Source organism: Plectropomus leopardus, chromosome 4 (assembly GCF_026936395.1).
Source record: "Plectropomus leopardus strain MGB_pleo_1.0 chromosome 4, ASM2693639v1, whole genome shotgun sequence".
NCBI classification, from domain to species: domain Eukaryota; kingdom Metazoa; phylum Chordata; class Actinopteri; order Perciformes; family Serranidae; genus Plectropomus; species Plectropomus leopardus.
In genome coordinates this window covers 25,714,637-25,732,780 of record NC_142179.1, presented here as the reverse complement: position 1 = coordinate 25,732,780, position 18,144 = coordinate 25,714,637, and the positions used below count along the sequence as shown (strand labels likewise).

The 18,144-nt window shown below is 40.3% G+C and overlaps 1 protein-coding gene across 3 annotated transcripts in view; it reads left to right on the top strand.

The window, feature by feature from the left end:
• kansl3 (KAT8 regulatory NSL complex subunit 3) overlaps window positions 1-17,164 on the top strand; it is a 52,790-nt gene extending 35,626 nt beyond the window's left edge. The window contains exons 1-22 of one of the 3 annotated variants that reach the window (XM_088076941.1): window positions 1,277-1,465; window positions 2,319-2,592; window positions 2,749-2,919; window positions 3,050-3,140; window positions 4,454-4,639; window positions 4,734-4,862; window positions 4,968-5,084; window positions 5,174-5,272; window positions 5,753-5,824; window positions 5,954-6,028; window positions 6,122-6,279; window positions 6,431-6,494; window positions 6,589-6,777; window positions 7,871-8,027; window positions 8,371-8,448; window positions 8,979-9,158; window positions 10,722-10,809; window positions 11,030-11,157; window positions 11,521-11,627; window positions 13,905-14,103; window positions 15,081-15,196; window positions 16,044-17,164. In XM_088076941.1, coding sequence (XP_087933067.1) covers window positions 2,381-2,592; window positions 2,749-2,919; window positions 3,050-3,140; window positions 4,454-4,639; window positions 4,734-4,862; window positions 4,968-5,084; window positions 5,174-5,272; window positions 5,753-5,824; window positions 5,954-6,028; window positions 6,122-6,279; window positions 6,431-6,494; window positions 6,589-6,777; window positions 7,871-8,027; window positions 8,371-8,448; window positions 8,979-9,158; window positions 10,722-10,809; window positions 11,030-11,157; window positions 11,521-11,627; window positions 13,905-14,103; window positions 15,081-15,196; window positions 16,044-16,049 — 2,622 coding nt within the window. In that variant the 5' untranslated portion in view covers window positions 1,277-1,465; window positions 2,319-2,380 and the 3' untranslated portion in view covers window positions 16,050-17,164. Of the gene's footprint in view, window positions 1-463; window positions 542-1,276; window positions 1,466-2,315; window positions 2,593-2,748; window positions 2,920-3,049; window positions 3,141-4,453; window positions 4,640-4,733; window positions 4,863-4,967; window positions 5,085-5,173; window positions 5,273-5,752; window positions 5,825-5,953; window positions 6,029-6,121; window positions 6,280-6,430; window positions 6,495-6,588; window positions 6,778-7,870; window positions 8,028-8,370; window positions 8,449-8,978; window positions 9,159-10,721; window positions 10,810-11,029; window positions 11,158-11,520; window positions 11,628-13,904; window positions 14,777-15,080; window positions 15,197-16,043 lie in introns of those variants that run through there. The other 2 variants (XM_088076942.1, XM_088076940.1) reach the window with 2 other exon arrangements.
• Window positions 17,165-18,144: the final 980 nt, after the last annotated feature.

The window sequence follows — 18,144 nt, the reverse complement described above, 5'->3', positions numbered from 1 at the left end:
CATCTGTGTGCATCTCGCCCATGAAAGAACTTACGAGCATCAGACCACCAATCACTTCCCTACTGCACCATAAATAGGACACAGTACACTTGGGTCGTTCTTCTTGCGCACTATGTATTCACAGGCCTCTGAGTCGAAAACTGACTCACAGTCGGGAGGGAACTGTTTGGGGATCGAATACCTGCAAATACACATTTAAATATGTAAATACAGAGAAAAATAAAACTTATCCCCATTTAAAAATGAAAATGGGTTCTGTAAACTTACGCAGAGCAACATCTACTGCAGGTACAGTCCATACAGTTACTGTTCCTCCATGAAGATCCGACAGCATGCCATGTCTTATCCGCATAATCCTGACAATGGGTGCCTATATGTGGAATTAAAAACATAAATATTTTTCAAGATTTTTGTAGTTTTATATATGTCTGTATGCTATGTATGTTTTTTTCTTTTACCTGATGTCTCAGGTTTGCCGTAGCAATGTGGGCTTATCAGTGGAACCAGAGCACAGAGCAGAGTAGCCAGGGCCAAAAGTTTCTTCACAGAAAAACAGAAACAAACATTTTTATAACTGCTCACTTCACCTCCATTATTGACATTACTTTACACTGTCTAGAAAAAAAATCAACTTCCACCAAACAGTTTTCACCAAAATGTTATAGCTCAACAATTTTAAAACTTACCATAGTGGCAGTCAAACTTATCCGATTTGAAAAGTGTTTAGGTAATAAGATAAAATCGATTGTATTTTTAATGACAGGCTTTGACTCTTAAACAGTGTGTCCGCAGGTACCTTTGGAATTATGTAAGGGGAGTGAAGGGGTGGTCCTTTCAGAGAAAGAGGTCACCACTGTTTGTGTACATCTAACGCAACATAGGGAAAAAAAGAACATCCAGTTTAAAAGTCAAGCGTCAGGCACTCAGTCAGTCATTCAGGGACTCTGAAGGAAAACTATCACTAACGTGACACCCTAGTCATCCCCCAACTCAGAGAAAAACAGACCTTAACTAACGTAATTATCAACCAAGGCACAAGGTACTTCAGTAAAGTAAAAAAAGATCATTTTAAACAGCAGCAGACTCACGCATTTGATAATTAGATTAATTACTTTAAGGTAGTAAACATTGAGTATTTTTGCAGAGGGCGTAAATGATCCAGACTCTGCTGTAATCCAGTCCACGTTTTGCGTCACTCAATGACGCGCCACAAACTGGGTTGCCAGTTTTGTTGAAATGAAGTCCTGAATGTCGTAGTTGTTTCTACTGCTCAGAAAAGGAGGGATGTCAACACAAACATGGCAACAAATCGTACAACAAAAGGAAGTGAGGCTTGTGCGCACTGAATATTTGTGTTTTATATAACCTCTAGAATTAATACAGAAATACGTCTTTCTTTGGTGTTATTTGGTTCAAACGAAGAGTTTAAACCATCTCGACCAACATGGAGTAACAAGGCGGAAAGGTGAGCAGCTAACTCAGCGATGGCGCTATTTGTTAGCCTTTAGCTTGCTATGCTAACGTTAGCATGCCAGACAAGCCCACAATCCTCTGTCCCCACACAGCGTTGAGATTAATTATTAATATTGAGCTCGTATTCACGTAAAATTACCATAGTTAACCGACGTGTTAATGGTTGAGAAGGTCAGTTTAAGGTAATTATACCCAGCACGTATGTGATAATAATGGGTGGTGCTCACCGTGGACTAAACAACTGCATGTTTGAATGTCAGATTATGTTGGGGCTGTTAAAAAGGATTCCCTTTGGTTAGTCCTTTATTAAATACATCAAGAAAATTGTTGAATGATGTCCATCATTTGCTCAGCGGCCAAAGTGTCACCTTTAAATGTCTTTTGCTGATCAACAGTTCAAAACTTAAAGATACGCTGTTTACAGTAGAATTAAACAAAGCTGTATATATTCACATTTAAGATCAGATCTAAGATAACGCTAGTTTGGTTATGGTCATTTATTTTGGTTTTAACAATTTTCCAAGAATGCACATAAAAATGGTATGATAACCTCAAGGTATTAAATTAACAGGAAAATGCAAAAGGAAAACAAACAATATAGACTGGAAAGATGAAGGCTGAAGCTATTTTTTTCTTTTTCTTGTAACTTTTTAAGTCTGATGAGTAACTCATTTACTACTTAGTTAACAGTATTATTGCAATTGGTAAAATGATCATTTTTTTGTGAAATAAGACTGCAATTTTATGTTATATATATATATTATATTAAGCTCCTCAGTGGAGGGCAAAGGGAAAAAAATTCTACTATCTCCTTTCTTAGGTACATTTTGGTTTCTCTTTCCCAGATTGGTCTGAATCCACACAAGTTGTTGAGCCCTTCACGGGCCCTTTGGGGCCCAAGAAGAGGATGCATCGTGGTGGGGATAAAGACTTCCAGATATCAGCACGGAAGATGGGCACGTCCTTGCTTTTCCAGCTGTCAGCTCACGAAAGAGAACTAGATTTGGTCTTTTTGGACCACAGCTATGCCAAACCATGGAATGCCCACCCAGATGCCAGCAGTGCCCGGCCCACAAGGACGCTGTTCGTTACCCCTCGCCGTCAGCCTGAAGCTTTGTCGTGAGTCAAAAAGCCCATAATCTACAGTTTGGAATTGTCATCTGCTTCCAAATCTATTTCTTAGCCCTAGTATCCCCTATTGATCAATTTGACCACAGCTGTCTCCTGCCTTACAGGGACTTAATATTCTTTTTTATGTTATTTTTTTGTCTGCAGAGACTCTGACTCTGTGTTAGATGTGGAGACAGTCACACCGACACCCATTCCTCTGTATGATAATCAGAAAGCTCTTAGTGTGATGAAGGAGTGTGAGCGGCATGTTCTGTTCGCTCGCACGGTTGCTGAGAGCCCTCCACCCCCAGATGACTGGGAGGAACATGTAATCAAGTAAGCAAACATCTGCAGTGAGCCACTGTTCATTTATTGTCTAGTTAACATTCATATTCTTTGAGAAGTTATGATTGAAAGTGTCTCAGTTACAGTGTGTTCTTTTGACATGATTTTAAATCTGTTTCAGGACTGGATGGTCAGTTGCTCAGAACAAACTGTTTAATAAAGTCCTTAAAGCTCTACAAGCTGAGAGACTGGCTCGGCTGGCCAATGAAAATGTAAGTTGTGCTCATTTAATCTAATTCTGTTTTCAAGAGCTTTAAATATAAGACATTGTTTAAGTTCTTCAACACTGTTTGTGAGTGCTAGATTAAAACAGCTATTGCTCTCTGAAACCAGCAGTTAATTGTACAGTGTATGTATGTACAATGCTTACTTTTATTTGCAACAGTGTGATTGCTTTTCCCCTTGTTTGATGACAAAGGCACTGTTAAACAAAATATATAGTGCACTGATAACTGTTTGGACTGTTTAGGGTTTATGTGGTTTACGTCACTGCTTTATTGGATTGTCATTATCGATGTGAATGATTTTCATCAGTCGTACACTCAGCAAATCAATGCGACCAATCTCGAAGGCTGTTGCAGAACAGTGCCCTCTTTTAGGAGTATTGTTTTACCAGAGGAAAAAAACTTGCTCAGCACAGTATGTTTTGGACCAAAAGCACAAGGTTTAAGTGTCCAAACACTGCTGGGTTTTGAGTCTTGTGACAACCCCTCAACTAAGAAGGAGATAAAAAACTGATATTATAAGAGGATTACATCCTCTTTATTAGTAGCCGAAATCAGTTTTGCGATCTGCATTTTGATGCAAATAGGTGTTTTTAACTATTGATTTTATTTATTCAGGTCAAATGCTAAACTTTAAATAAATGAAACGTGGAGGTCATTGATAAATCACCATGTATCGTCATTTAAAAGGCATCTGTCCAGTTTTTTTTAGTTTCATGTTTTCAAAGTTAAAGGGAAACTTTTTTAACCTGGAACCTATCTTCCCATGTTTTTGTATGTAAGTGACTGATCAAGACAACAGTTTTTTAAATTTGGTCCAGTGTTGACAGTCAGCGCTGCAGCCAGAGTCGTGGAACATGCTGCAAATGTAAACACTCAGGGCAATAACACAGTGTCAGTGTACGTCCTCTAAAAGTGCTTGTTTTGCCACTGACAAGCTCAGATTGTTATTTCAAGTGTATGGCAACATTATGGAAATGTTCTCTACAAAGAATTCTTAAATTTCTCTTGACCTGTCTGTTGTGTGTATACACGTCTCGATCAAGGATACGTTGCATCCTGAAATCTTGGAAGAAGTGACTTATTGCTGAAAGACAACTATGAAATGTTGAGAGTTGGAAAGAGACGTGTTGGGAGTTAGAAAGCCATTTGTAAATTGGCATTATTGACATGACAAAACTAAGTTTAGTGTTTCGTAGATTGAATCAAAGTATGAGATTTGGCTGTGAATTATTTTAAATCATTAGATTAGAACGTTTTGAAATATTACTGGGTCTCTTGTGTGATCTTGATTCCCTCAGGCTTCCAATGAGCCAATTTTGCGGAGGATAGCCGTGGACAAGTGCGCCAGGAAGGTGCGGCATGCATTAGCCAGTGTGAACTGGGACACCAAACTGACGCAATGGTTACACACCACCATGATTGAATCTTTAAGCCTCGCTATGCTTGCTGCTTACCTGGATGTGTTGCAGACTCTCAAAAGCAAGGTAAGTAAGACTAAGTTCCTGTCTGATGTCTGCATCAGTATCTGCAAGATCCTGGACTCCTGAGTCATTATTGTTGCTCTCTGTGTTTTGGAAGTTGCCATTGCTGATTGACAGAATGTTGCTAACGACGGCAAAGACTGGTGCTCCAAGTGCGGAGGCCCTGTCACTGCTACTGAAACGGCCCTGGGACCCAGCTGTTGGAGTCCTGTCTCAAAATAAACCGGTAACACTTAAACATTGTAAAAGAAAGCATTCTTATTTGATTCTTCACAATCTGTCTCAGTTAAAGACCAGATTTCTGACTGCTTTCAAACATTTTTTTTTTTAGAGCAAGCTTCCTGGATCCCCACTCATCCTAATTGCACCATCAAGCCCAACCAATCCTGCCCTCTCTACCTCCCGGCGAATGAGATTCTGGCAGTCGCAGCTGTCTTGTTTGGGAAAGGTCATTCATCTCACTCTGTTAAATGTATGTGAAACCAAGATGTTTTTTTCTTTCTAGAACGGTGCCTATAATAGCTGTTTCTTTGTCAGGTCATTCCAGTGCACACCCACGTAAACAGCGGAGCCAATATTGGCATCACACAGTGTTTAGAGCACATGCTGGGCACTGTCCGAGCCAAGGTCATGGAGGTAAGATGTTCTGTTGTTTTTTTTGCAACCTATGTGTCAGTAGTTGCTGCATAATGGTGATGTTGTTTGTAAAATCCACGAGGTTGAGTTTTTTTAAATGTGCACATTCAAAAAAAACAACCATTGCACGAAAGACAGTCATATACTGACAACGTAAATAAAACTACTTTCACATTTCTTAACCCTTGCAGAGTGCACTTTTTCTGTGATTTATTAACTGGCAGTGCTTGTTACATGCACATTAAACCACACACTGACCCACGAGACACATTGTGTTTAAATGCCTCTTTCTGAAATTATTTACCCCACAAATGATCTCATCTCTGTTGTTTCTTTTAACACGTTAGTGATCATGCCTGTGAGGTCAAAATGGGGAAAAAAGACCCATGCAGCATACAGCCTCTGTTTTGTTTTATGTGTGATTTTGTATATGACTGGTCTGTAGCTGTATTAATAATGTGTTATAAATTTAATCACCAGGTTCACAGTCACTTTCCCCACAAACCCATTATCCTGGTAGGCTGGAATGCCGGTGCTCTCATCGCGTGTCATGTAAGACTTCTTATAACATATCATTGTGATATAATGTGAGGCTAAGTGTTTTTTACCTGTGAAAGAACGCAAATGATTTTTGTTTTCTTTAAAGCATTATTAGGTAATTGAATACTGATTATTTTTCAGGTATCCCTTATGGAGTATCTGACCGCTGTAGTGTGTCTTGGCTTCCCGCTGCTAACAGTCAACGGACCAAGAGGGGTAAGACCTTGGACATCTTTGTTGCTAAGAAAAACATAGCTCTGGCATCAAGTCAGTAGCTCTAATGGAAGTTAATGTGCTACTGGTTTGCAGGATGTTGATGACCCGCTGCTTGACATGAAGACCCCGGTGTTGTTTGTGGTTGGCCAGAACGCTCTGCAGTGCAGCATCGAGGGCATGGAGGAGTTCAGAGAGAAGCTGAGGGCAGACAACAGCATGGTGGTGGTGGGAGGATCGGACGACAACCTCAGGTCAGTCGCAACCTCTAATTGGCTGTTTAAGCAGCAAGAAGTATAAGAATATGATATTCTTTTTCGCATATCTCTTTTCTTGTAGCTTTCTAGAGTAGGAGGAATGTCATATTCAGTGGTTTTAGTAAAACTGAATGGTCTCCCTCCACAGAATCAATTCAGCGAAGATGAAATCAGAGGGCCTGACACAGACCATGGTGGACCGCTGCATTCAGGTTGGTTCCTTTAACTGGAGGATTACAAGGTTTTCTCTGGAGTTTTTCTTCCCTATGACTGTGATGTTGATGTTCTTTCATGACTAATCTGCAGGATGAGATCGCTGACTTCTTGTCAGGCGTCCTCACACGGGCAGAGGGCCACAGCCATGGATCAGGGGAGATGAGGGACCTGGACACAGAGAAGAAGAAAAGACCTCGGCGGGAGCTTCCCTTTGACATGGAGAGAGGACGACCTGCCTCCCCTGCGCTTAGAGTTCCCATCTCACCATCAGGTTCAGAGGTCAGTGAACAGAAGTTACCAACTTTTTTCAAATGACCCAAAGTGTCTCTTATTTATAGCCTTTCAATGATTAAACAGGGCTGCATTTGATGAAAATTTTACTAAAGAATACTTTAGATAGTAATGCAAATATTTCTATTTCTTGGAAAAATGATGAATGACCACAGTTGCATCACATGTACTGTAGAGTGGGGGAAAAATCAAATCTTATATCTTATCTCTTCTCTTCTTGAAAGATTATGCCTTGATGCTGAAAAGTCATTCTGAAATTTAAAACCAAGTTCTTGAAATTGTTAAGAGTGACTAGCATCCCTACGACCATCACCAGATACAAGTTGGGCAATGTTTTTAAAAAAAGGAGGTATTTTAGATTGTGTTTCAAATGCTTGAAGCGGTTTACGCCTGTCCATCTTTGTTTTTTTTGGGAACTTGCTTTTATTGCACATAATGTACCGAGTTAAATTACCAACAAAACACAATAAAAACTGTTGCACTGAGCTTCTTAGCACAATAATTGGGGAACACTACAGAGAAGAGAAACTATATCATGTATAGAGATAAAAATGTTATGGCATCAAGGTTCATGAATATGTTTTTAAATTGCATTGTAACCATTTGAATCTGAATTAAATCGTAAGGGGCCTAGAGATTCCCATCCTTGAATAGATTGCTTTGTTTCATTTCTATTTTCAAAATTTGGTACATTTGGGAATAACTGTCCAGTCATGGAAAAATCATGAGAGAAATGGTAGTGTTTTGAGAGTCATCCTGTTTATGTGCATTTTTTCAGTTTAGAGGACTGAAAAAATACTGGATAATGTGAAATTATAATGCCAGACCGTGTTAAAGTTGGAAAATTTTTAATGATGGTTTTTCACCTCCTCAACTCACTTGAATTACAGAATTCAGGATTTCAGGATTGGTTTTCATTTATAATCTTCTAACATTTTGACCTCATTTGAGCTGGCTGCAACTATTTTCAGTTAAAGAAATATATCTATGGAATACTGAGAGCAATAGGTTTACATGCTCGGTGACTGACATTAATGAGTCGTTGCTCATCAGGTGTTCCTCCTCTCCACTGTTTTTTCAGGATCTGTCTAGCGTCTGCAGCAGTCCTACTTCAAGTCCCAAACCCAAGACGTCTGGTCTGTCTCCAGCACAGAAGTCCAGTCTGATCACAGCCACGCAGCTCCTCAAGACACACATGCAGCGCTCTGGCACAGTACTCACTCACAAGCAGGCTCAAGGTTAGTTCACCACCTCACTCGACTCTGGATTCATTGAAAACACAGTATGCAGTCACGTTCACCTACACGTGCGCAGTGATCCTCGGTACCTGTGCGTACACAGCTCTCACTTTCGCCCCCACTTGTTTATGTAAACTTGTTACAATGAGTCATTCACCTCAACTTCTGCTGAGCTGAGCAGGGTGGCGTGTGAGATGTAAAATGACTGCAAGTTAAGCGTTTAAGAGATTATCAGGCCACTGCTTGAAATGGGGTGAGATAGAACGTGACTGAAATACTCTCCTCTCATCCTCTGTCTCTTCCTACAACTTTCTTTTCCGGCTTTCTTTCCAATTCATTCCAGCTCAGTTTGCTGCTTTTATGAAACAAAACATGCTTGTGAGGAAAAATCTTCCTCCTGGCACCCCTCCTTGTATTTTTGGTAAGTGTCTATCCCTCTTCCTTTCTCTATCCTCTGTATCTTTTCACTTCTTTCCTTATTTCAATCAAGGAAAGTGTAAAAGAAGGAAAGGTCTTGAGTCAGTGACAATGTTTGACAAGCCAGACTTAAGTTGCAGTTCAATAAGCATCACATGAATGTGTGTGTGTGTGTGTGTGTGTGTGTGTGTGTGTGTGTGTGTGTGTGTGTGTGTGATGTCATGACCTTTCCTTCTTTTATATTTTCCTTGGTTTCCATCGCTTTAGTTTTATATGAATGCCACCTTCTGATATACCGCACTGGCTCCTCAATAAACACCAGTGTCATACTTTGAATTTTACATTTCTTGAACTCAGAACAGCACATTTTGTACTGCTGAACCATTTTCAAAGCAGGTTTATATTGCAGACAGATAGGATTTTATTTTAATAGTGGGGTGACAAAGGGATTTAACAGCCCAAGTTAAAGTCCCCTCAGCAGTCTGGTCAATATTTGTGGTTATGTGTGTGTGTGTGTGTGTTTGTTTGGTGCAGTGCCAGTGACCAGTGATCACATGGAGGGCCTGGACAGAGAGGAACTGAGATCCCATGGCAAGAGGAGGCAGACGCCTAGTCCCACGCCAAGCAAAGCCTCCAAGAGAGCCAAGATCAAGGTCACCATTGTTTCCCAGAGCGAATCAGCAGGGGTCACCATCAGCCCCGCTTCACAGGAAGGTACAAAACCCTCTGTCCTTACTTCAGTAAGCACATATGAGAAGCAGTAGTTAGCCAAAGGCCTGAACGATTTTGAAAAAAATATTAAAGCGACATTATTTTGACTGATACTGTAATATGATATTTAACATTGGTATTCTCCTTTTCATTTTAAAAACATTAAAATGTTTATGGTGTTTAACAGGGAACTGTACCAAACAAAAATGTTTTTTGAAGGTATACTGTGTACTGTTAATAAACAGTATCAAAAGTAAAAGTGAAAGCCAAGCCCAGATTCAAACCACTTAGTATTTCGCGTGGCTACATTCGTGTTTTTCTGCGCCGTGACCATGATTTTTGTAGCTTTCTCTTGGATGTGTGCCGCTTACAGTCTGGCACCTGGTCATCACCTTTTTACAAAGTCCCGACCTCACCTGTGGGCTGTGCCCAGGAACATCCTGAACACAGCAAAATAAGAATCAAATTTGAAAACACAGGCAGAGAGCAGACTCTTTGCAGATAAATACACTGCCACATACTTTTAGTGGGTCATAAGTAATGATTGAGGGGGATTACTGTTGTGTGATTTTATACATTGTTTTTGAGGAAAATCCTACATATGACAGTATTTCTTTTAGGTCTGTAGAATATGTTGTGTAGGCCAGGACATCTCTGCAGCACAACAATTTTTGATTGGTAATGTCTTTATATAAGTAATTTAAAATAATTTAAATCATTTGAAATAATGTTGACACACATTTCGCCTTAAAATTACTTTGCCTCCTGGGATTTGACAAGTAGGCCATGTGACATTTTTGATGGCATTTCAAATTTTTGTTCAGTCCTAGTTTGATATATGCTTTATACTATACTACCTAACAGATACTGTTGTTAGTGGTCTAGTGCATTAATAAAATCAGTAGTGGCCTGGATGGGTAGAAACTCACCTTTATACAGATCCAGTGTTTGTCACAGATTGAGAGTTTGTGTGCACAGCGCAGGCGGAGCTCTCCATAAGATTCTCTTCCTCAGCAGCAGTTTGTGACTCAGAGTGGAAAGTTGATCTGTTCAGAGTTGATCAGATCATATCAAAAAGATATGATAGAAAAAAGGAGCAGCTGCTGCATGTGAAAGCAAACTTAAAGACCCAGCAGAATGAATGGTTAAGTCTGACTTTTAACGCACGTGACCTTGTGCTGCTCCATTTGTGCCACGAATGTGTTCTGTGCGCCGAGAGTGTGCCATGAATAACCAAACGGTTTATATATTTTAACAGTGCTCCTAGTGATCAGTCCAGTTCCAAAAATAGAAAATCTATTGGTGGCGGTAGAGTAGATGTTTTTATTGTAGCCGCCACACATAAATGAATATGTGGGGAAACCCTGAGATTTCTAGATAGAAGGAGAAATGTGTTTTTGTTCAGTGTACAGTTTTGCTAAAGTAAAATAGGGCTTTTGAAAACCATTTACTCTTGAAAATGTAAAGTATGGCACTTGTAATGCACTACTACCTAGCTTGATCATTCTTTCATCCTGTTTCTAATGAACAGTTGACCATCATGATGTGATCCGTTTTTTTCTGCAGTGGGTGTCTCTGGAAAGCCTTTAACGGTGACAGTGGGGCAGACTGTGGCTGGAGCCAAGGAGCTCTCTGGACTTCTCACAGGCCAGCGGTAAGCTCGCCTGCCCTGCTTCACACAGGCACATTCAGTATAGAGCGCTTAAACCCCTAATCATGCCTACACCCATGGCCACACCCCCACCTTTTTTGGACAAAAGTGTGTCTGGTGCAGAGGGATTGATGAGTGGTGTAGTCTGGGAGCTGAGTGATGGCCAAACATCACTTGCTGGGGTAGCTCCTGAGTAGATTGGTGGTTATGTGTGTCACTGCAGGTCTGGTAGTCTCTCAGAGGTATCTGGTGCCCTGTCCCCAGGCTCCAGCTCATTCAACAGCGTGCAGCCTTGCATGGTGTCAGGGTCCTCCACACCAGTCCAGGCGCAAGCTCCGGCTACTGCCCAAGGTATCTCTGTCCTGTCCTGCCCTGCACGCCTGTTTGCATTCGCAGCTGTGCAGCTAATCAGAGCACAGTAACCTCAACACACAGTGCAGCTCTAACCACTTTGTAGAGGGAGATCTTGGACACTGGATGAGAACAGTGTGTTAGGACAACATATTCAAGCAAACATCATCATTGATTACCTCTTGCGCCATCGCTGTCTGTCGCTGTCCCGAACCTTACCCTTTGGACATTACATTCATATGTTCTCTTTGTGTGTGTGTTTGTGTGTCCATCTAGTTTAGGCCTGTGTAAAAGTAGTTGTTGTGATAATATATCACCCAAAGTTCAGCTCCATTGATTCACTGTCTTTGTGTTTCCGTGCAGCAGCTTCCGCCAGCAGTCTGCTACAAGGCCTAAGTTTCAGTCTTCAGGAGATCGTCACCAAAGCTCCTAGCTTACCCACCACAGCCGCCAACACAGGCAGCACCCAGGTACGGCTTGGTTATATAATGACATAAAAGCTTGAACGGTCACGATGGAAGTTTTGCTTGTTTCAAGTTCAGTCACAGGGAATTATGTGCACCTCTGACAACAATTTTCCAAAGTATTAAATATGCACAAATTTGCAGTCAGCAAGGCATGCTAATAAGCCGGGGGCAAGTAAAATGTTACACCAAGCTAGTAAATTTAGCAACTTACTTGCCCTATCAGGCAAAAAAAGGAGAAATATACTGTGGGGTTTTTCCTTAGCTGATGAAGAAGTAGCCAAGGAGAGAGCCATTTCCATACTTGACTATTAAGCCAACCCCAACTGAGCAATTGAAAAAAACATAACCTTGAATCCTGGTTAGTTGGCTAAAATATGGGAAAAAAAACTACCACTTCAAGCCTGTAAATACTGTGTTTGGGTGAGAGGTTAAATTTCAACAGCAGAGCATAGATTTAGTGTATATATATAAATATCGATATATATATATATATATATATATATATATATATATATATATATATATATAAATATCGATATATATATACACACTAGTTAAAATGGAGGGTTTTTCTTCTTTCTCAGGTTGTACAGGATATATAGTGTTACACTCAGTTGCCAGTTCATTAGGTCCAACTAGTTAAAACTAATGCAACAGTATGATTCAGTATCACCAGAACATTGATATATTTTAACATTTTTATGTTACACCTCTATTTTGAAATTCCCATGGCATGTTTGTGTCACCATTTCCGTTCAAGTACACCTTCCTAAATATTCAAACTGAGCGAGCGGCCTTGTGCCAGGCAGACAGTGACAAGCAGCCAAGAAAAAGACAATGAGGATATTTACTTCCCTCTCTGGCATTAATCAGCAGTTTGGAAATATTTTGGATTTCTGAGAAAAGACGGGTCAACAGACAAAAGCACATGCCATTTGCAAACAATACCATTGCAAGATAGATTGCTCATGAAACTCCTAATGTTTTAGTTTTATTTGGTAAGCTGATATAAATGTAACTGATTGTGGGAAATGGGCATATATCAATTACAGGCCCCTGAACTGATTCAAAATTGTGTCATGGCAGACTGTAATATCAGCAAATATTGTATCATTGTTGTAAAAATGAAACTTGTGATGTACACCCTTAAGTAAATCCTACCTTCATGTTTGTGATAATGTCTAGTTTTTGTTAAAACGGTTTTAAAAAGATATTGATTCCGACTGATTTTCATTTTCGAGGTTATAGTTTGTGGTGGTGTTGTCATACTGAGAGTGCTATCAAATATTTTGTTAAGCTTATTTATATAAAACTATACTATACATGATTGTCAGTTACTGTTTGTAAACACGCTCTCCAAAAAAAACCCCCACAAATTCACTCTGGCTTGGTGTTTTGCCTTGTAATTTTTTTTTGTCTCTCTGCTAATGGTCTGGCACCTGGCCACTACCTTATTATTAAGCCCCGACTTCACTGGAGCGCTGTGGGTGTACATGCCCATTAACGTCATGAGCACAGAAAATAAGAAATATAGACAGAGGGCAGAGTCTCTGTGACTAAATACACCGCCACACACTTCTAGTGGGTCATAAGTGATGATTGAGAGGAATTACTTCTACATTAGATACTTTTTTAAAGGAAAATCCTGGGTTGCATTTGTTTAATAAGGGTTGAATAAGTGCACATTTCGGTTTTATCTTAATGCACCCATTTAAATGGCAACTGAATGTCAATTGAATGAATGACAACCTTTATTGCCCCTAGGGGAAGTGGTTTTGCACCAAAAGCATAAAAAACCATAAATGACAAAAGACATCAACATCCATACTGGACAGCACATAATAACATAAAAAAAATTATCAAAATAACATCACTTAAAAAAAATTATTAGAGCATTGCATGATTACATGAAAGAATGTCAAATAGCGAGCGCAGAAAAGCGCACGGTGCTGAGTTCATACTGTATTATCAGACCTGATTAAGCAGCTGAGTGCTCTGTGGTAAAAACGATGTGATGCCTCTTTTTGTCCTCATCCTGGGCACCCTGTACCTACGCCCTGAGGTTAAGAGTTCATACTCACTCCAAAGGGGGCGCAGTGGGTATTTGACAGATTCAGAGTGTACCGGTCTGTCAGATAAGAAGTGTGTATACACACAACAGGAAAACTCTTAGCAAGGATTACTAATGGAGTTAAAATATGAAGCTCATCCTCAGTTTATTGTCTTTGTTTATGACGAGACCATAAACTATTTGTTCGTCTTCTTCTCCTCCGTCCTCAGGCGGCGTGTGGCAAGCCCCAGGGTCAGGTCCTAAGCTCCATCGGTACCAGCAGCAGTACTCTGCTCCGGGCGTTGCCTGTGGTCACCACAGGAGGAGTGGCTAAAACCACCGCTATCCACCAGCTGCTCACTAATGGCGGGCTGGCCAAATTGGCGAGCAGCTTGCCCGGCTTGGCGCACATCACCAATCAAACCGCTGGTATGTCTCGAACTGCCAAAACACGACGGCCACGTTGAATGCTCAGAGTTCAATCATCCTTTGTTTTGGAAACACTAGTTCAGGACGTCTGTAGGCCAGGGAGGCGTGCCACAGTGGAGGACCGTAGAGGACAGCTCTGTCGTCGTGTGTGTAGATAGTTTGCCTGGAAGAACCTGACGGTTAAAAGGTTTGCAGAGTCAGGTGTGCAGCAGATGTACAGCATCAGCGGGCAGATCAGTGGGGTCAAAACAAGTTTTGTTTTCATGTTCAGAAAGAGCCATATGGAAAATGCGAGGTCAGAATTTCGAGTTCCCAGCTAATGTTTGACACATAATGTTCATGAAGAAAAGGATGGAAATGTAAAATAAATATAACAGTATGAAACCATTTGAGGCGGAGGAATTGTGAATAATGTGGGTATTATTGACCAAATTTTAAAAGTTCAATCAGGACTGCTTTGTTTGTTCGAGCTGTCATTTCCTGTTTGTGTTTATTTTGCTTGGCTCTTCATGTAGTAACATTTTGTAAACTCTTCCATTAAATCACCTGCTGATAATATTCACATGTATGAATGCTGACCTTTGACAGACATGTTGAAAAGCAATAACATAGTCACGCGGCATTACCCAAACCTCTGTTTTTGTTGTTACAATAAAGACTGGAATCAAACTCATGTTTTCATTGCTCCTGTTTCTTTTCTTTTTCTTTTGGTGTAAGTCAGTCGTGTTTCTCACCCCTCTCGCCTAACTAAAGATTTACATTTACCTCCCATTATGTCCACATTGTCCAACAACCTGCTGTTTTTTTTAATTTGCTGACTTGACCACAAAGCAAAACGGTCATTCTTACGGCTTCCATCGCAACAATGTTTGACATCTGTGGCAAAGTCAGACGCTCTGATCCAGTTTTACTCGTAGTGTATTCTGTGCTTTAGCATGTCTAGCTGTTAGTGCTGAGCAGTTTTGTTTGTGTGTCAGTAGGGCAGAAAGCCCCCACTTCCATAACGGTGACCCTGCGAGGAGCACAGACGAGTAGAGTGGGATCTGTCAGCCAAGCTGGCGAGGTGACGCCGACTCGCAACCTTGAGCCTAAGGTGTGTCTCATTTAAAGATCTAATGGCTCCCGATATCTCCTCACTCTGCTTGGAGCGCTTAATATAGCTTATTCTTTCCAACGTAATACTATATGTTGGCTTTCTGTTTGTTGATTCATGCAACATTGCCTTTTTTTGCTTTCTCACTGCCCACATTGTCTGTTATCCACACAACCCAAGGCAGTTTATCTCTTTACAAATATCTTCACAATACGGTGAATTTTGTCAACCACAGCTGTTTATTAAAGTGATAGCGGATTAATTAATTATTAATACGCTGCACTAAACAGTAATCATTGAACAAATTTATCATGCTATTGTGTAGTTTAATGTGCATTTTAAGTCACTCACAAAACAGTAAATGCACATACTGAGGTTTTAAGAGTATAAACAAAGGAACACTGATATGGTTCGTTATTATTTGAGATGATGCCGCTTAGTAGGTTTAGCTTTTACTTTGCTAAATCAAAGCTCTTTTTTATAGAACAGCTGTTTTCACAGATGCCCCCTTATACTAGACATGAGTACTGTGACTGTGATATTCACATATATTTTGACTACAGTGGTTATAGGAAGTTACATAAAAATCTGCCATGACTGCAGAGTGAGAACGACTTCATCAGCTAAGTATTATCTTAATCCATCTAAATAGGAGGCTGTGCACAAAAGGGAGCTGCACTGCTGATAACATTCTTGCATTATTACTGAAGACGCTATGTGAACTCAAATGTTGTCAGTCAGTTCTAGAGCCAAATAAATGTCTTTTTTCTTGCTTTATCCTTAAGACATCAATACAGGCTTATTTTTTTTAGCCTGAGTTCATTAATTCCACTGTGCCTTTTTACAGCAGTGAAAGCTTTCCATGTGGTGTTACACCTGACATAAGCTGGTGCTGTGCCAGAGGCATCTAGGAGCCGCAGCCTGCTGATGAGACTGTACCCTCCCTGAAATGATGAACACGCCACCCCACAACATTCAGAACACCTGCCTCACGTCCTCCAGAGAGCTCCCCTGTCGAGATGGTAGTGAAAGGCCACGCAGTCACTCACTGTCGGACGTGGCTGAGCTGCTACATTGTTTAACCTCTGTGCACAGATGGCCACCGCTGACTCGCTGAGCACTGCAGTGGTGGTCCACATGCTACAGTCTGTGCTCTGTCGTTACACCTTTAACATCGTGACAGCCAGGTATAAAAAATGATCACACCTTATGCTCAAGGGAGGAAATTATATCATGTGAGGATGAACTGCAACCTACCTTGACTGTGATAAAACTGCTGTACAACCTACAAAAAGATGGTCTTGGTCTTGGTGAACACCATATGCCTACTTTAAAAAAAAGATATAAAAAAATATTTTTTCTGAGTGCATGTTAAGTCTTTTGCCATCATCTCTTTTGCATTGATCATATAGGTGTGGACATGTATGATCAACAGGAAAGTCAGCTTTTGTGTGAAGCATTTTGATGATTTGATAAATATATCCGTATTTGTAAAATAACTATATTTAAATGTTAGTCGTGGCATATTACTTGTCAACGTAACTATATTCACATCATTACAGTATTTCATCATAATAATTGCTTTCTGTGCAGCAGTTTTCTTTCACCATAACAAACAACTTCACCAGATAATAGGCTTATAGATGTAGTAAGAACTAAACCTCAACGCTAATAAATGTCAGTGTTGGTGATAACAGTACAGTATATTAACAAAGACAATGTGGGGCTGAATGTGCACCTGTTCAATGCTCACTTTGAATAATACAAACTATGCACTCAAAATGCTGCGTTACATGAAAGGTCATGTTTGTCTGTGTTTACGATTTACAGCAGTTGTTTAATTTGTTTCCAGTAAACTACTGTATAAGGCAATATTTTTCATCTGCACTGCCATCACTTCCCTGTATATAGACATTTTGGTTCTAAACTCCCACATTAAAAAAAACTGATTTGCCTGAAAAGACTCAACTGTGTTCCCTGTCTCCTTATCTAAATATTTGTAACTGTGTTCAACACTTGTATTGAGGAAGCCGAGAAACTCCTCGTATTCAAAATATAAATGAAGGCACTTGCATGATAGTTATACTGCTGTGTTTACAGCAACAGCATAAATACAGCCCACTCCTCTCAGCTGACATCCTGTCTTAAATTCCTCACATAGGCAGCAGTTAGATAAGATAAAGAGCAGAGCGTGTCTCCTCCCTCTTATATAAGCCGGGCTTTGTGTGAAATAGGCAGGGACAGGATAACTGATGCCAGTCAGACAGAGAACAACAGAGCTGCTGGCATATAGCCTCCCATCATCATCAGCAGCAGCAGTGGATATTCAAGCAATCCATCTGAGGTCTCTCCATCCAGTCTCTAGCACACTTCTGTTATTTTCTAAAGCAGTGAGGTTGATGTGAGTGGAAACTAGAGAGACAGTAATTCAGTTTAGTGATGCAATCTTCTCTGATTAATGGCAGTGACTAATTAATAGAAGATTAGAAGAAGAAGAAAAAGACATGCTTTATTAGTCCCAGAGGGTTAATGCAAGTATTTCACTCTGTTGTTAATTACATGTGACAAACACACAGGCCTGAAATACACACACATGCATTAAATGGAGAGATGTTAGAGCAAGGGGGCTGCCCATAGACAAGCGCCACGAGCAGTTGGGGTTTGGTGCCTCGCTCAAGGGTCTCCAGTTCCTAAGCCAAATCCCTATGGACTAAGCTACTGCTGCCTAAGAGCAAGTAATTGGCTATTGGCTTTCTGAATACATTTTTAGTTGATGTTTACCTCAGTTAGAATTAAGTAGATTCAAATTTGAACGGAGTCTGAAAATAAGACCATGACCTTTAACGCTTATGTGTACTGAATATGCACAAACCAGTTTTGATACCGCTAATTTACTTTACATTAGTAGTACAAGTCAGAAAAAAAAGTGCAGGATTGTCCTTGTGCCT